This window comes from Sphaeramia orbicularis, chromosome 3 (assembly GCF_902148855.1).
Source record: "Sphaeramia orbicularis chromosome 3, fSphaOr1.1, whole genome shotgun sequence".
NCBI lineage: Eukaryota > Metazoa > Chordata > Actinopteri > Kurtiformes > Apogonidae > Sphaeramia > Sphaeramia orbicularis.
The window spans coordinates 43,515,440-43,531,060 of NC_043959.1; the positions used below are offsets into that span (position 1 = coordinate 43,515,440).

At 35.3% G+C, this 15,621-nt stretch overlaps 1 protein-coding gene across 2 annotated transcripts in view; it reads right to left on the reverse strand.

The window, feature by feature from the left end:
* Window positions 1-4,392: 4,392 nt before the first annotated feature.
* tspan15 (tetraspanin 15) overlaps window positions 4,393-15,621 on the reverse strand; it is a 43,467-nt gene continuing 32,238 nt past the window's right edge. For both annotated transcript variants that reach the window (XM_030159832.1, XM_030159827.1), the window contains exons 5-8: window positions 13,155-13,271; window positions 10,644-10,694; window positions 9,849-9,965; window positions 4,393-7,051 (exon numbers count right to left, since the gene is read on the reverse strand). In XM_030159832.1, coding sequence (XP_030015692.1) covers window positions 6,884-7,051; window positions 9,849-9,965; window positions 10,644-10,694; window positions 13,155-13,271 — 453 coding nt within the window. In that variant the 3' untranslated portion in view covers window positions 4,393-6,883. The remainder of the gene's footprint in view (window positions 7,052-9,848; window positions 9,966-10,643; window positions 10,695-13,154; window positions 13,272-15,621) is intronic.

Below are 15,621 nucleotides of genomic sequence, written 5' to 3' on the forward strand. Positions count from 1 at the left end.
GAAGAGCTGCACTCGCCACCACGATTAGTGTTTAAATGTAAGATAAGTGAGGCGAACACACACTCAAGGTAGAGACAAGAGACAAAATGAGAAACAGTAGGGTACATTATCTACTATCCAAAACGGTAGGAGTTTAGTGCACTGAAAAACAATACTAATTACAAGTAAAAGTCATACATTTACAAACAGCCTACATCCTACATCATGAAATAGGTTTATTTGAGATTAGATTTTAAGATTTTAATAGATATAACATAACACTAAGGAACTTGAACCAGTTCAGACTTTTTCTGAGAATCTGAATATTTTAGGTCCAGATAAAATCTTGGTAATATGGGGTCAGGGTCTTTATTGGGGGTACAGACCCCCCCCCCCCCAAGTACCCTCCGTTATTGGAACTATGCCTGCAGCCTTTAACATGACCACCTGCAGCATCATATGAACTTGATAGATCTGTGACCCCCTCTGGTTCTGGTTCTGACCACATCAGCCTCTCTAACTGAACAGGTCAGACCAGATCAAATCATCAAATTTCATGTTATATGAAAGTGAAAATGGAACTCCTTGTCTTTATCATGTAAAGCCTCCTGTTCTCTGAGTAGAAACTGGTTACAGGCAGCATCAACATTTGCTTATTATTTGTATAATTTATGGTCAGGTCAGTTGATGGTTTTAGTCGCTGTTTTTGAAGGTTAAGTAACAAATGGCACCAACTGATGAAAAGCAGGAAAATATTGTTTGTCGAATGAAAAGAAGAGCGGACTATTGACCCACGTGTTGTTGACCCTGGACTATTGAACTGCAATCCTTAAGGTTGTTTATGAAAGATCGTATGTTGTATTTTCTGGTTGTATACGCACCTTTAACCACATCCTTTGAGCTTCTTTGTTGTTTGATGCAGGAAAATAATGTAGTCATCCTTGATGGTTGTACAACTGAAATATTAATGGGTTTCTTTCAGCAGGAAGTCCTTAAAGCAGAGGGAGATGCACACTTAAGAACAGATAACTACCGATCCACAGTGCTCATTAACCACTCGTATACAACCCACCTCTTCACATATTGTCCACAAATATGTTCCTCTCAGTAGTGGGAGAAGTCACAGCTGAGATAACAAAGGCTAATGTGGTTCTTATTAAATGCGTAGCAACAGGATGAAGTTTAATTTATATGGTATGTTTGCTCAAACTGTCTCTTGTGACTGCAGATTTTTGGATTGGAAGATTAAATATTTACTTTATTTAATGTGAAATACAGCTATGCAGCATCATGCAGCTATATAGAGAATTAAAATAAGTCAATGACCATACTTCTATAATCCAACATTTGTCTGTGACATGTATATTTACTGTAAAATTACCTAAAATAACTAGAGCTATGATTTCCAACCTAGAATTGGCTTCTATTTCACCCTTAAAGACCTAGAATTATTTTTGTGCCACGTCTGAACAAATTTGTCTCTACATTTACCTCAAGTGGCTTATCACCATTTATTATGGTATTATAGTCCTCTGCATTTTCAATATTTAATATTTAATATCCATTTATGTTGTCCATCACTGTCTATAGGCACCATATTTATATATCTAAAACCGCACCTGTCCAAATCTGTATATATTCAAATCCGTATTTATATATTTTTTTAATATTTATAACCATTTGCACTACATTCATATCAAACCATATTTGCACTCTCCTTTTAAACAGTTTTTTTATTCAAATTTATATGACTGTTTTACGCATATATGCATGTTTATGTGTATCTTTGCTGCTGATAACACTGTGAATTTCACCGTTGTGGGATCAATAAAGGAATATCTTATCTTATCTTATCTTATTTCAATGAAAGTGAAGTATTTTCCTATGTTTAATTTGCTGATTGTGTAGATGCTAAAAAGTTGTTATATCAAATCAAAGAAAACTGAGGAAATAGTGACTTTTTCAGCAAAATATATCATAAACTGAACATAAAAACAGACATCTACAGTTGCAGAAAAAAATATTAGACCATCAAAAGTCATCAAAAACAATGGTTTTGCAATCAAGTACTAACTCCTGTGTGTATCATGTGACTAAAACAGACAGAAAAGAAAACATGGAATTCCTAAAAGCACTGTTTTTGTCAGTACAATACCATAGATATTGATGTAAGAACTGAAGTGATTTTGGTTATTATCAAGAAAACATGGAAAATGGCTAGATATCAGCTCTGAAATTAACCCTTTCATGCATGAATTATGAGAATGTTAAGATTTTTTTCTTTATTCCTCTTTAGGCATTTAAAAAACAATAAGATTATTATTATTATTTTTTTTTTTATGAAGCTATTTTTCATGGAGTTGCAAAAATGTGCGTTTAATTTTTAAAGCAACGAAACATGTATTTACTGACATACTGTGTGAAAACTATGAAATAAAAACATTCAATGCTGCTAATTTTATCATACATAAAAAGCTATGGATATTCAAAATTTTTGGAGCTATTTTCTTTCAGTTGGAATTTTTGCACAACGCTTTTTTACTTTTTTTGTGTGTGAATTGAATTGAAATATTTTTTTTAATAACTAGACAGTTTTATTTACAAATGGCAAAAATGACTAAAAAAAAAAGACAAAAAACAAAAAGAAATATCTTTAACTTTTTGTGTGTGGTGAACTCCAATACTAGTCACTTCATGGAGATAATATGCCAAAAAAAAAAAAAAAAAAACAACTTTTGTTGTTAATTACAGTCTAATAACGATAACAAGGAATTGATTTACGCTCAAACATGTTAGATTTGGTTTATCAAGAACAGCCAAGTTACAGTAATGTTATCAATTGCAGTGTTTTGTGTATTGTGTTGGCTGATGTGGAACTAAAAAAATAAAATAATTAATATACAAGAGTAATAACTGTCCACTGTAGTGACCACTGCTATTTTTGTTGTTGTCATTATATTTATCCAAACAAATGTACCTTTAGTTGTTCCAGGCATTAAAATGAACAAGAAATTGAAGAAAACAAGGGTGGTCTAATAATTTTTTCCTCGACTGTACAACCACTGTCATTTGTCAAACTACATGGGTTTTACTGTCGAATCAGTGCTGCAGAAAATGATGGTGATGGTGATGGTGTTTCCACGTTCACCAAGTGGCTTCTGAACATCCAAGTGGGTCATATCTGATGTTGCTGCAAAAGCTGACAAATGTAATTTTAATTGAATTATTTCCATGCATTGATAGGATTAGTGGTTAAAAAGTTATTATGTTTTAGATCAGTAGATGCTTTTGGTCGCTTGCAGCTGTTTAAGGGTTAGTTCAACTGTTTCAGACTGTGCTGAAGATGACAGAATGAAAACAGTGAACGTTTATGTTTAGCAGCATGAAAGATTCAGTCACTGCTAGAAGCGGAGGGAGATGTCTGTCCTCCAAAGTCTACAGTGTGGTATTAGTCATGATTTATTGAACAGCTGCCCTCCACTCAATATCCCTTTACAGAAACATATACTCACACAGGCAGCTCAAAGGTGAACAATAGGACATCATTTTATTGTACCTTCAACCATTCTGTACCAAACCTCCATGAACAGCATATGGTTTTACATCCTGCTGTGCAATTCTTAAAAGCTGTTGACCCATACAAACTAAGGCCAACCCCACACTATATGCACACTCTTTATGTTCTACACACTGATGTATAGAATGTACTCCTGAAAAAGGCACACGCGTCAAGGAAAATGTACAGAAGTAGATGCATTTATAACAGTACAAGCACATATACAGGGGTTGGACAAAATAATGGAAACACCTTAAAAAATCAACAAAATATAATTTAATATGGTGTAGGTCCGCCTTTTGCGGCAATTACAGCCTCAATTCTCCGAGGTATTGATTCATACAACTTGTGAATTGTTTCCAAAGGAATTTTAAGCCATTCTTCAGTTAGAATACCCTCCAACTCTTTTAGAGACGATGGCGGTGGAAATCGACGTCTTACTTGAATCTCTAAAACTGACCATAAATGCTCAATAATGTTGAGGTCTGGGGACTGTGCCGGCCATACGAGATGCTCAACTTCATTAGAATGTTCCTCATGCCATTCTTTCACAATTCTAGCTGTATGGATTGGGGCATTATCATCTTGAGGTGAAGGTGTTTCCATTATTTTGTCCAACCCCTGTATATACTGGGTAATTTCATTATATTTTTAAAAAACTTAGAATTTGGCAATGTGTATTTCATTCACACTTCAGGAAATTATGCAAAATATGTGTGTAATAACACCAGTTCTTCAGGTGCTATGTTATGTGTGATGTTCTGAGAGATGAGGCAGTGCTTTAGTTCATCACTATTAATGGCAGAATGTGTTATTTAATGATGCACACAAATGAAATGACCTGAGAAAATTTAACAGCATAATCATGTTTGTCTTTAATACCAAACCATCAAATATAAAACATGCCATAAAACAAGCGCTGAACATCTCTTTCTGTGGGAATTCAGGCTTTGGGAATAAACAGGTAATAACAATGGCACATAATTTAAAAACCCTCCACAACAAACACACAAAACCTTAACCTTCTACCCACCAGCAGATACAGCTTTACGGATTACAGCTGTTTTAACACAAGGCCAAATAGAAAGATGGCGTAGACACAAAACTATATTATTAAAAAAAAATCAATGAGCCCTCATAAAGAGACATGAAGAGAGAAACCCCAATTGAACTTGGTGACACACATCACATTAAATTTAAAATGCAAATTAAATTCACATTCACTTGTCACAATTTCACCTGCATATCTGCAAAATATTAACCATACTGATTTACTCCATATATCAGTTATATCCCAGGTAAATTATAGTTAGCCATTTTTTTTTGCTGATTTTTTTCCCCCCTAGAACTGAATTTTCTATCCTTCCGTTTTGACTCATATTTTTTCAGGTAACTGAGAATAAACAGAGTGTATTAAAGCAGATAAGACAGAAGGTATGTTTACAATGCCGGTGTTAGTGATTTTTTTTTGGTTTTGCTACTCATTATTCATTCATTTTTTTAATGTAGCCAATAAAAGGTCCTAGTATGAACAGGTCAAGGTCCAAAATTGAACAACATTCACAAAAACAGTGGAGTATTCAGGTTACTGCATTCAGTGAAAGTACAGACACAAATGGTGGAAATACTCTGGTACATATAAAAGTGTTACCAATATTTATTTTGCCATAAAGTGGTCTATGTCAGTGCTCTATTAATATATATGATTCATTTTACTGTTGCACTCATATACATGTTGCATTTGAGTGTCTGTATAGAATATGAGTGACTTGATCCAGTGCAGAATTGTCACAAATCTACATCTAATGTGACGTAAAAGTTGCATGCGTACTGATCTGACTGTTCAGACTGAGATCACAATGAAAAAGATCAGATTCAGGACTGTATACATAAGGAAAATGGAAACATGAAAACATCAAATTCCATATGATTTCTAATGTTCACACTATCATAAAAAACAGGTTACATATGTGTAAAAAACATATTTGGGCCACTTTTTCCCATAGTGTGAACATAACCTTAAAACCCCTGAAAACTTGTTTACATCTTATGCATTCTTTGAAATAAATATGCAAAATACTGAGAACATCTTCTTATAAATCTATTACAAATCAGTTCATGAAGGGTTACTAAACACTAAATAACTTTACAGTGTGGGGAACCAAAAGTACAGATTCTGATTTAAATGCCTCATAAAGTCCCAAGAGCCAAAATCAGGGCAAAAACAAGAATTTGCAAATAAAAATACACACCTTCCATTTGCAGTCCTCTTATCCTTCCAAATCAAAAGACAAAAAAAAAAAGGCAATGGCTACTGCCACAGTCGTGTGGCACAAAATATGGTTTTGTCTATTACCACAGAACCAATCAAATGTCAGCATTTGTACTACAGCCGATCATGGATACTGTTCCATAAGCTCATTAGCCTCTTGTTGCCACTGTACTGTGGTGATATATGGCGTATATTTCAGTGCATTCTTTTGTGCATTTTGCTACCACAGTACTGTGGCAATTAATGGAAGAAACGACAAATTAGTGATAGTATATAGTATAGAATAGGAATTATTGTTCTAAATGCTCTATATGTTTTATGGCGTTCTTTGCAGTCAGTGAGACTGCGGCTGGAGAAGGTGGGCGGAGCTATATGTTAGACGCAGCAGTGTGCCATGTGACTTCTCAGTTCTGTGTCAGTTGTGTATTGAGTGCTGTGGTCTGAAATCTGCACTCTGAACGTTGTCCCAGGGGCTGATTTATATCAATGTCAGATTTTACCTACAGGCACCCTTGTGTGTGTGTCTGTGTCACCAGCCACTTCGAAAAAGAAAATAGTGTTTATAATTTTATGTATACAAATAAAGCAAGCCTGTTTTCTATTAAGAAGATATTCATTCATATTCATAATTCATTTAAAGTTTTAACAATAATAAAATGGACAAGAGAACTTGCTTATGAGACAGAATAAGAACCACTGTAATTGCAAATATGAAAAAGAAAAATCCTAGAGTTATAGATTGAAATAATTGTGACATAACTGTAATAATAAAAACAGATATAAATGGAAGATATCTGCCTTCATCCCTGAGGTTGCCTAAGGCACAGTGCAGCTACAACACTGTACAATCATAAATAATTAGTAATACAATGGATGCTGCATCACAGAAACAAAAGGCACTTTGCTATAAAACAGCTCTTGTTGACGAGCTGCCAAAATTCAACAGTTTCTCTCCAGAATGAAGTGCAACAGGAGTAAACCTGCATACTCCCACCACGGCTATGGCAGAGTCTGGAATGAATGGAGAGATTTCACCAGCCACGAGGGATGGCTGTGGAGTCTGTTTGCTGTCTTCATTAGTCGTAGTCTGGCATGCACTTGAACCATTTGGTAACACGGCCATGACTCTTGGCTTGTCTTTGCGGACTGTGCGAGGCCAGTAGGCCATCCATGTAATGACCGTGCTCACTGATGGCATCTTCAACGCGGGTGATATACAGCCAGCTGACGATGACACCAAAGAACTGCAGAGAGACAGTGAGATAAAGAGGAAAGGGAAGCCATCTTCTGAATCAGCCAGTCTAGTTCAACATGCTTATTAAAGTCTCATTGTGAAAGAGTACATTCATTGCTGTAAGTGGGTGAAAGGAGGGACAGTGATGCTGTTTTTGTGTGCATGAGTCAGTACATCTGCATTTTAATGGAGTTAACATGGGATGTAAAGATGTAAGATGGCAGAAATTATACAGTGATCAAAAACACGTACTGTCTACATCTTCTAATGGGTCAGTTAAAAAAAAAACCTCAGCAAGTGTTCAATGTGCAGGCTTTGTCCATGAAAAGTGTCAAGTTGGGTTTGATGCACTGTATTATCCTCCATATAATGCAATATAGTAAAGGGGCCTCATCTCTCTGTATGTGGTTTTCTACCACTCAAAGGGCCTGATTTACTAGGATCACAAATAATGGGCACAAATTTGCTTGCTCGTGTTAAAAATATGTGTGCTACTGATTTGCATGTCATGGGTGAGCAACTAAGATTGCCTGCAGAAATGACAACAGGTACAAAGTCTTGGAGACCGCCCTATTTAAATGTGGAATTTGTGTGCACTACTGGTTGTCATCATGGAGACAGTACGCTGGAAAAACTGCTCTGGGATACGCCAGCACTGATGGCAACAGTGCGCTGGAAGGATCCAGATGCACAGAAATTTAATGATGGAGGAGTTTTGTCATTGAAGGTATTGCATGACTCCTCCTTGTGACTGGATCCAAATCATCCCCTAGTTGATCTAGACCAGTTCTCAACCTTTTTTCAGTGATGTACCCCCTGTGAAATATTTTTTCAGCCAAGTGCCCAAAGCACAAAGCATTTTTAGTTGAAAAAAATGACTTAAAACAGAGTGCTGTGCCATCAGTGTCTGATTTATTAAACTTTGGAACCCCATTTGTAGTGGTCTCTCTTAAACTATTTTGAAATAAAAACATATAACTAAAAAAAGAAAGAAAGAATTAGCTTAATTATAAATAAAGATTTGTGCACATAAAAATAATTCTCAACATAAAGTGTCCTCCTTTGGGATCATAGTAAAGATCTGTTCTCAGAAACATAACATAATAATCTTCAAGATACAGGTGGAATTTTGCCGGCTCTGCTTTGGTCTTCTTTGCCACTTGTCCCTCCGTGTTTTCAAAAGAATTACACTTCAACCATGACTCCATTGTTTGAGTTTTCCAGTGATTGACAGGTGATGCTAGGTGGCATATGACAGGTTGGGTCGAACCATTCTGGTATGGGGGAGACTCTGGGTATTTAGGATGATGAAACTGAATAGCATACTGAATATAAAATTCATTTTATTAACTTATATATTTTCCTGAAATATTTAATTAATTTAATAATTATTTTTAAAGGATTTTTGCATGGATGCTACTTTTTAAATATATTTTAAAATCTCTCGTACCCCCTGGAGTGCCTTCACGTACCCCCAGGGGTACACACACCCCCATTTGAGAACCACTGATCTAGAAGATCTAAAACAGCATTGCTGGGTAGGCCATTCATTTAAATTTTTTCTTTCCCGTCATTCCAAAAATGTTGACACGAGCAGAACAGATTGGTTCTGTGTTGCCTTTGGTTGGGCCTATGCCGCCTCCTCGCCACAACAACTGCAGCCAGTTTTGTGCAAAGCTGCCTTTCAGACATGCTGAATATAGACGCAAAATCAGCCTCTGCAATCAGTTTCAGATTTGGTAAATCACATTCTGCACGTTAAATATTCATTGCGTATTGCATATTCATCAAGGCAAACACACTAAATGGGTTGCTATTTTGCCCATTTGAGAGACACAACCTTCGGTGCGTCCTGTTAGTAGATAAACTTCAATGTGTTTTTGCGTGTGTAGTCAAGTTTGTGCATGCTTTTACATGCACAAACTTTTAGTAAAATCAGGCCCAAAGTACTTTACAATGGGCTTTATACATATCAGTGCAGTGGCCATTTAGAGGTTTTGTATTTCACCCAAGGACACTTTGATGATGTAAGGACAGGAAGATGCAGAGACTGAACCACCAAACCGCCAGTTTCTACCTCCTGCATAATGAAAAATAAGAATAAATCCCAAAGACAGCCTGTATTAAAAGCCTTAAGTGTAGATTGGAGGAGCTGTGACAAGAACAGGCTGGAAATCTGAGTCTACTGACAAAACATTCTATCATTCTGAAAACCTGCCAGTTCGTGACATGAGATCACACATCATTTCCACAGCAACAACTCCCTGTGTTTGCTTTTCATGTATTGTTTTAAGATTATGAATAAAAACGAGTTACTTACTACAGTACATTTCTAGTGTTTTTCTCCACGTTTAATCTTTCCTACGAGATTCATGGCTGTTTGTTATAATATTATGCAGAAGTTGCATTTTGCAGTGAAAACATGCATTTTCCCATATTTCAATTACTGGTTATGTAGATGCTGAAAGGTTGTTAAAGCAGAGAAAACTGAAGAAATAGTGACTTTTTCAGCAAAATGTGTCATTAACTAGTGAATCAATGTTGCAGAAGACGACCATGCTTCCACTATGGAGCCTCTGAACGTCCATTTGATTCATATCTAGTGCTGCTGAAAAACTGAGAAACTGAAATTCACCTGAATAATTTAAATGTATTAATAGGATCAGTGGTTGAAGAGTTATTTATCATTACAGATCTGTAGATGCTTTGGGTTGCCAGTGGGCTGTTTAGGTCTTGCTAATGTAGCATATGTCTCCAGGAAATTATGTCACCTAAAAAGCATGGAAATGCAATGTTTATGTGTGTACCTGTGGCAGTAGGATTCCTAATAGCAGTCCAGCCATAATCTTGTAGTTGTCCATGAGCCAGATGAAGAAAGCATCAGTGCAGCCTCTGATATAGATGGTATCGATCAAATTCAAGCGCTACACAAGACCAAAATGTTCTGTTAGTTTTCAAAGCAACATAATAAAAGTCAATAAAGAAAACACAGCAAGCAGTTTTATTTTTAAGTCATGTGATGTTTTTTTTTTTCTCCTGAACAGTATAATAGTGCTTTAGGTGGGCGCTGTTCAGTTAGTTTTCATATATTAACGATATACTTGAAATTTTAAAATATAATACCATCATGTTGTCTTTCAAAATAGTTACGTGTCCTGTTTCACCTTACACAGTAATTGAAGGTCAAAAATCAATGAAAACAACATCCCCAAGAATCTGAACTCTATTTATCAAGGAAACTGCAGGAGACACTTTTCTCTAACTGAAGAAAAAAAACCTGTGACATCCATTAGTGAAACGCAATCACTTTTAGGTTGTTCTGGCTTCATAGCTTTGTGTCATGCTGTGACACTGAGAGCCATTGTGCACACGATGGTACATCTACTGTGTTACTGCTAGAAAACATCCAGCTGGAAGAAGACAGCACATTGTGCAAATATTACATTAGTACACAATGTCTAATATCTGTCTGTTTGAGAACAAAATCTTTCATTTGTGGTGTAATTATCATATCCCAGATGTGAACACAGGCACCAGATGTTAAAGAATGAGCACTGTGCTGCAACAAACAGATGTTATAAGGTCAGAGTTAATGGCCTCACCTCTTTTTCTAGCACTTTGTACCCACACAGAGTGTTCGCTACTTCATTAGGCTAGAGGAGAGGGAAACAGAAACAAATTATACAGACAGTCCACATTTTTTTTTACATGATGCACTCTACTGCAAGTAAAACACTGATGGGTCTGATCAAGCGGTAACATGTGGACACATTTCATGTTCAACAGCCTCGGAGTAACTTATATGCATGTATTATACATATTTGAGTAGGTATTTATAAGCGCTTTAACATTATGTGTAACAAAATTTGAGGAGATAAAATTTTTAGGGGAAAAATGTCAAATTACTGCTCGGTAACATGTGGACTTGAAAAGGACATTGATTTTTGAAGCTTTACGCAAACATTCAAAACATGCGGTTGTGGACAGAAATTGATGTCAAGCAGGATAAAACCTTTTAGATATTATGTTCAACTATGCTGAAAATAAATTTTGGAGTAAAACATTAAAAAGTCTCTGTTTTATTGATATGAGAATGTGGTAACACATGGACAGGCTGCCATAGTAACACATGGACGACTCTTTACCATTGTATGCATCACCCAAAATGTTGACTTATTTTTAAAACAACAAGCCAGATATAAGCACAATGCTTTATTTAATGTATTTAATACTAACACAGTGTTATTTACAACTTGTCTTGGTCCATACTGATATAGGTAAACTACAAATTAAGAGTCATTTCTCAGTAACAGTTCACAGATAGTCTTTTTAAATGTGACCAGTGTATGAATTCAAACTTCACCATTCAGAATTTTAATTTCTCAAATTAATAGGCAGTCTTTTGCATGTCTTTTTGTTCATTTAATGCAGCCAAGCAGAAAATTCGACACTTCTCCTGTACTGTCTAAGTGGTATTTTAAAAAGGATAGCAGTTCCATAAAATAGAGATCTTTAGCTAAAAAATGAGTCCACTTGATAAATGGTGTGTGCAACTTTACTTTTTCATGTTGATGTTCACTTTCACTTGATCGGACCCTGATGTTGATCAGTACCTCAGTACAAACCCACTTCAGTAATTCCAAACTATCACTGTAAGTTAAAAGTTTACTTCAAAAGCAGTTAGACTCAAGAAGACAAGCTGCTAATAAAAGTTTTTGAATGTAAACTACATAGACTGCCAAAGAGACACACAGACTGTATATGTCACACACACAGATGACAATCTAGATGAATAAGCCATTAGTGTCAACACACCCTGTCAGCAGTAAAAGGGATGAGGAAAGTATGTGCTTGTGTGTATGTGAGAATACATTTGCCCATTTGATGATTTCCATATTCATATATTGAAATATGTTCATGAATTCTAATATGATACGAAAAACTGACAACTTGTGGCCATCTGGCACAAGAAGGAAAGGTGAAGGAGTCATCACAGTTTTAGTTGGGGTGGGATGTTTTTGGCAGGATTTCTCATCTAGCACCTCCTGTGTGTCAAGGACATTTTCATTTTTACAAAATTTATCCAAGAATCCAATCTTTGAATCGTGGATATTATGTGATGAGACTCTCATCTTGGAACGTTACACAGATGTAGAGACGATGAATCTTGATGGCAGAAGCTGCAGCTATGGATGGGCAATTCTAAATAACATCAGCCCAAAAAGAGAAACAACTCATCATTTTACTAACATATCTTCACAGTGCCTCTAGGAATATTACAGTGGTTGCTTAATATTGGCACTATACGATCAGAGTAGTCATAAACCACTACTGCAAGAATAGCTCTATTAACAGAGAAAATATGATACTAACACAAAGCACCAAGATCAGATTGTGACAGGAAAACATTGTTATGATACATCAATTCATAAGAAAACGAATACATGTTAATACACATAATACATATTAATACATGTTTGGCCACTTGATTAAAGTCATTATCAATTAAACTGTGTCGCTTCTAACAAAAATGCTCAAAATCAAATAAATGTGCAATATTATTATGTACAATACAATTAATTATTCCTACACAATCAGACTATTACTTGACACAACTCAGCTTCCGTATGACAATAGGATTTTTTTTGTATGTATTTATCAATTTATCCTATTTGGTATTCTATTTGCTTTTATTACAATGCACTAGTTACCATCTTATGTTAACTTAACTTAAATGTATCTTACCTTACTTCTAAATGAATTTAATACTTAGGACAGGCAGCTTACTGACAGTTTGTTGCTCCATTAAAAAGCTGAAGTTGTGGTTTATGTAAATCTGAGTGCTTGTTTGTTGTCACTATCTTGTGTGAAGGTGTATAAATTACAGGACACAAAATGTTGTCTTGTGTGGGAGAAAATTGCCTGTGTGTGTTCCTGAAATGGCAAAAGGGTATAGTAATCACCATCATAGGGATGATGATATACATTTTAAAGTCCTCACCATTTTTCAAAAGCAGCTATTTCAGCTATTACTATAATAACATGAGAACATCATAACAGAATGAATAAGTCCAGTGCAGCAATGAGAATACTGACAGTAACAGTGGCCTCACCTTAGTAATAATGCAGCAGGTATAAGGGACACCACAAGCTAATGGACCAGGTGCTGTGCAGTTGTGGTACATGTTGACGGACCAGTCTTTGAACTCCTGACCTCCACAACACTTGAACTGACAGAAAGAGGAAACATAAATGCAGATGGTTAGAAAAAAACAGAAACAGATAAAGAATTAACAGTGAGTTAGGAAAGACAATAAAATAAATATTATTTATACTGTCCTGGCATATTGAGAGTTAATATTTTAAATGGTGTCTGTTTTATGTCGGTCTTTTTGACAAACTTGGCATACAGGCGGTGATACGACAGAGTGAAGTAACTGAAATGACACTAACCACCACAGTGTCAACATAGTGTATCTGCACAACTGTTATTCAGCATGAAAGATATATAATACATATGACCTCATAATTATAAGATTTAGATGATGAATTTGGACAACTGAAAACTGTAAACCATTGACACAGGTTATAAAACAATTTCTGTGAAAGTCAGTAATTCACTACTGTGGCCAAACTATATACAAGACATAGGAGATGATTTCACAAATATCTGAAAGTCAAATACAAAAAAAAACATGTAGATCATATGTCGGCTAAAATTTGCTTAGAGGTCTTATTTATGTCTTTGTACATAAGAAATCAATATAAGTCAATCCCCAAAGGAACTTTGTGTTGGTAAATCCAAGTTCTGCAAATTTACAGGATTTCAATTCTGTTGCAACATGTTGATGGTCATATGAACTATGTTTTCAGGTCAAAAATGTCCAATTTCATCACAATTAATGCTATATTTTCATGTTACAACTGGCCAAGTTATATTTTAACTGAATTTACCTGAAAAACAAATATTCTATTCTTTTAGATTCCCCAGTTTTTCTTACAAGATTCTATCCTACATATCACGTTTTATTTTTACAGGTTCAATATGGAGTATGGTGCTGATCCATCCTGCTTATGTTATGCTAATACATAAATTAAGAATGTCACACGTCACTTTTTAAATCAACAGTTTTCTAATAATAAGCATTTTTATAAAGAAATAACAATTCTATATTGTTATTTATTTACGCTTTAGTATGATGATAAACTATACAATAAATAATTATGATCCTAGTTTTTGCACAGGGATCATTTGTGGAAACGGTGACACGGCTGCTGAGCACCAGTATGATGGGATCCGTAACAACCATGTCACATCCGTCCACTGCCACATTTTGTGTTTTTGTGTCAGCTGTTATTGTTTTAGATCCACAATACTAACATTTATGAATAAGAGGAGAATTAGCAACAGTAAGTCTATAAGTTTATTACTAATAAAGTACTGGTACTGACCAGAGCATCATGGGTAATGTCACGTCCATCCACCAGCACAAGTTTTCACATACATGTGCTATTCAAAATCCAATATTTCTGAAAATACAGCTTCCACTGTCAAATAATATCAGTAGTCTGTGCACAAATGTATTAACATTATTTCAACACAGTTCTATGCATTTCTTACAACTTTTTTTTTGACAAAAATGGCCACTCATTTGACCCCCTAAGTAAATTTTAGCCGACGTAGACACACATTTGCATACATTTGCATGATTTTGTGTGAACTAATACATGTACTGTTCACTATGTATGAGTATCACTGGGCAATTATTGTTTATACCAAACTTACTTACCAAATTTGTACAAAAGCACAAAATGTGCAAAACCACTAAATGTCACATGATCTATGCTGGTATTGGTTTTCCTGGTTTCATCTCATTAAATCATTTTTTAGTTAAACATCTTTTCACTGTGGTGAAGTTTCCCTCTGTTTTGTCTTGTCACATCTTCTACATCACTACATCTGTCATGTGTGATATGCACTAGTCTAAACACTAAGGCGTCTCATCCTGTAGGTCTAAAGTGGTCTCAATTTTGTGAAGTCATGCAATGATGAAAAGTTAAAAATAATCGATAATTACCCTAAAACGCTTTGAAAACAAAGCTACAAACATCATTTGACCTATGAGGTATAAAACGTATATTTGTGTAAAAATGTAGGGAGTAAAGTAACAAGAACCATAAAGTGTCAGTATCCTTGCATCACACTCTAAAATCACCGCTAAAATCTTCTCATACTTGAATTCCAGTGAATGGTTTTACCAAATCTGAAGATGTTCCCATAAGGTGTTCCTACTGCATTTGTAACAACGGGCAAACATGAGATTACAGCAAGTTTGACTTTTGACGATTGAAATTGTTTCTGTTTGTCCTTGTGTCCAAGTGAAAATATGGGCAAAAATGAGCACCATTCCATCAAATTGCTACTGAGGTATGATGTTCTGAACATAACAGAACCAAACAAACAACAGACACATTAAAAAAAAAAAGGTTTTGTTAACTTTGTTTTACACATGACCCACTTCTATTGTACTGATATGCACCAAAACAACTTATTCCTCTTATTTTTTAATTCTTCATTTA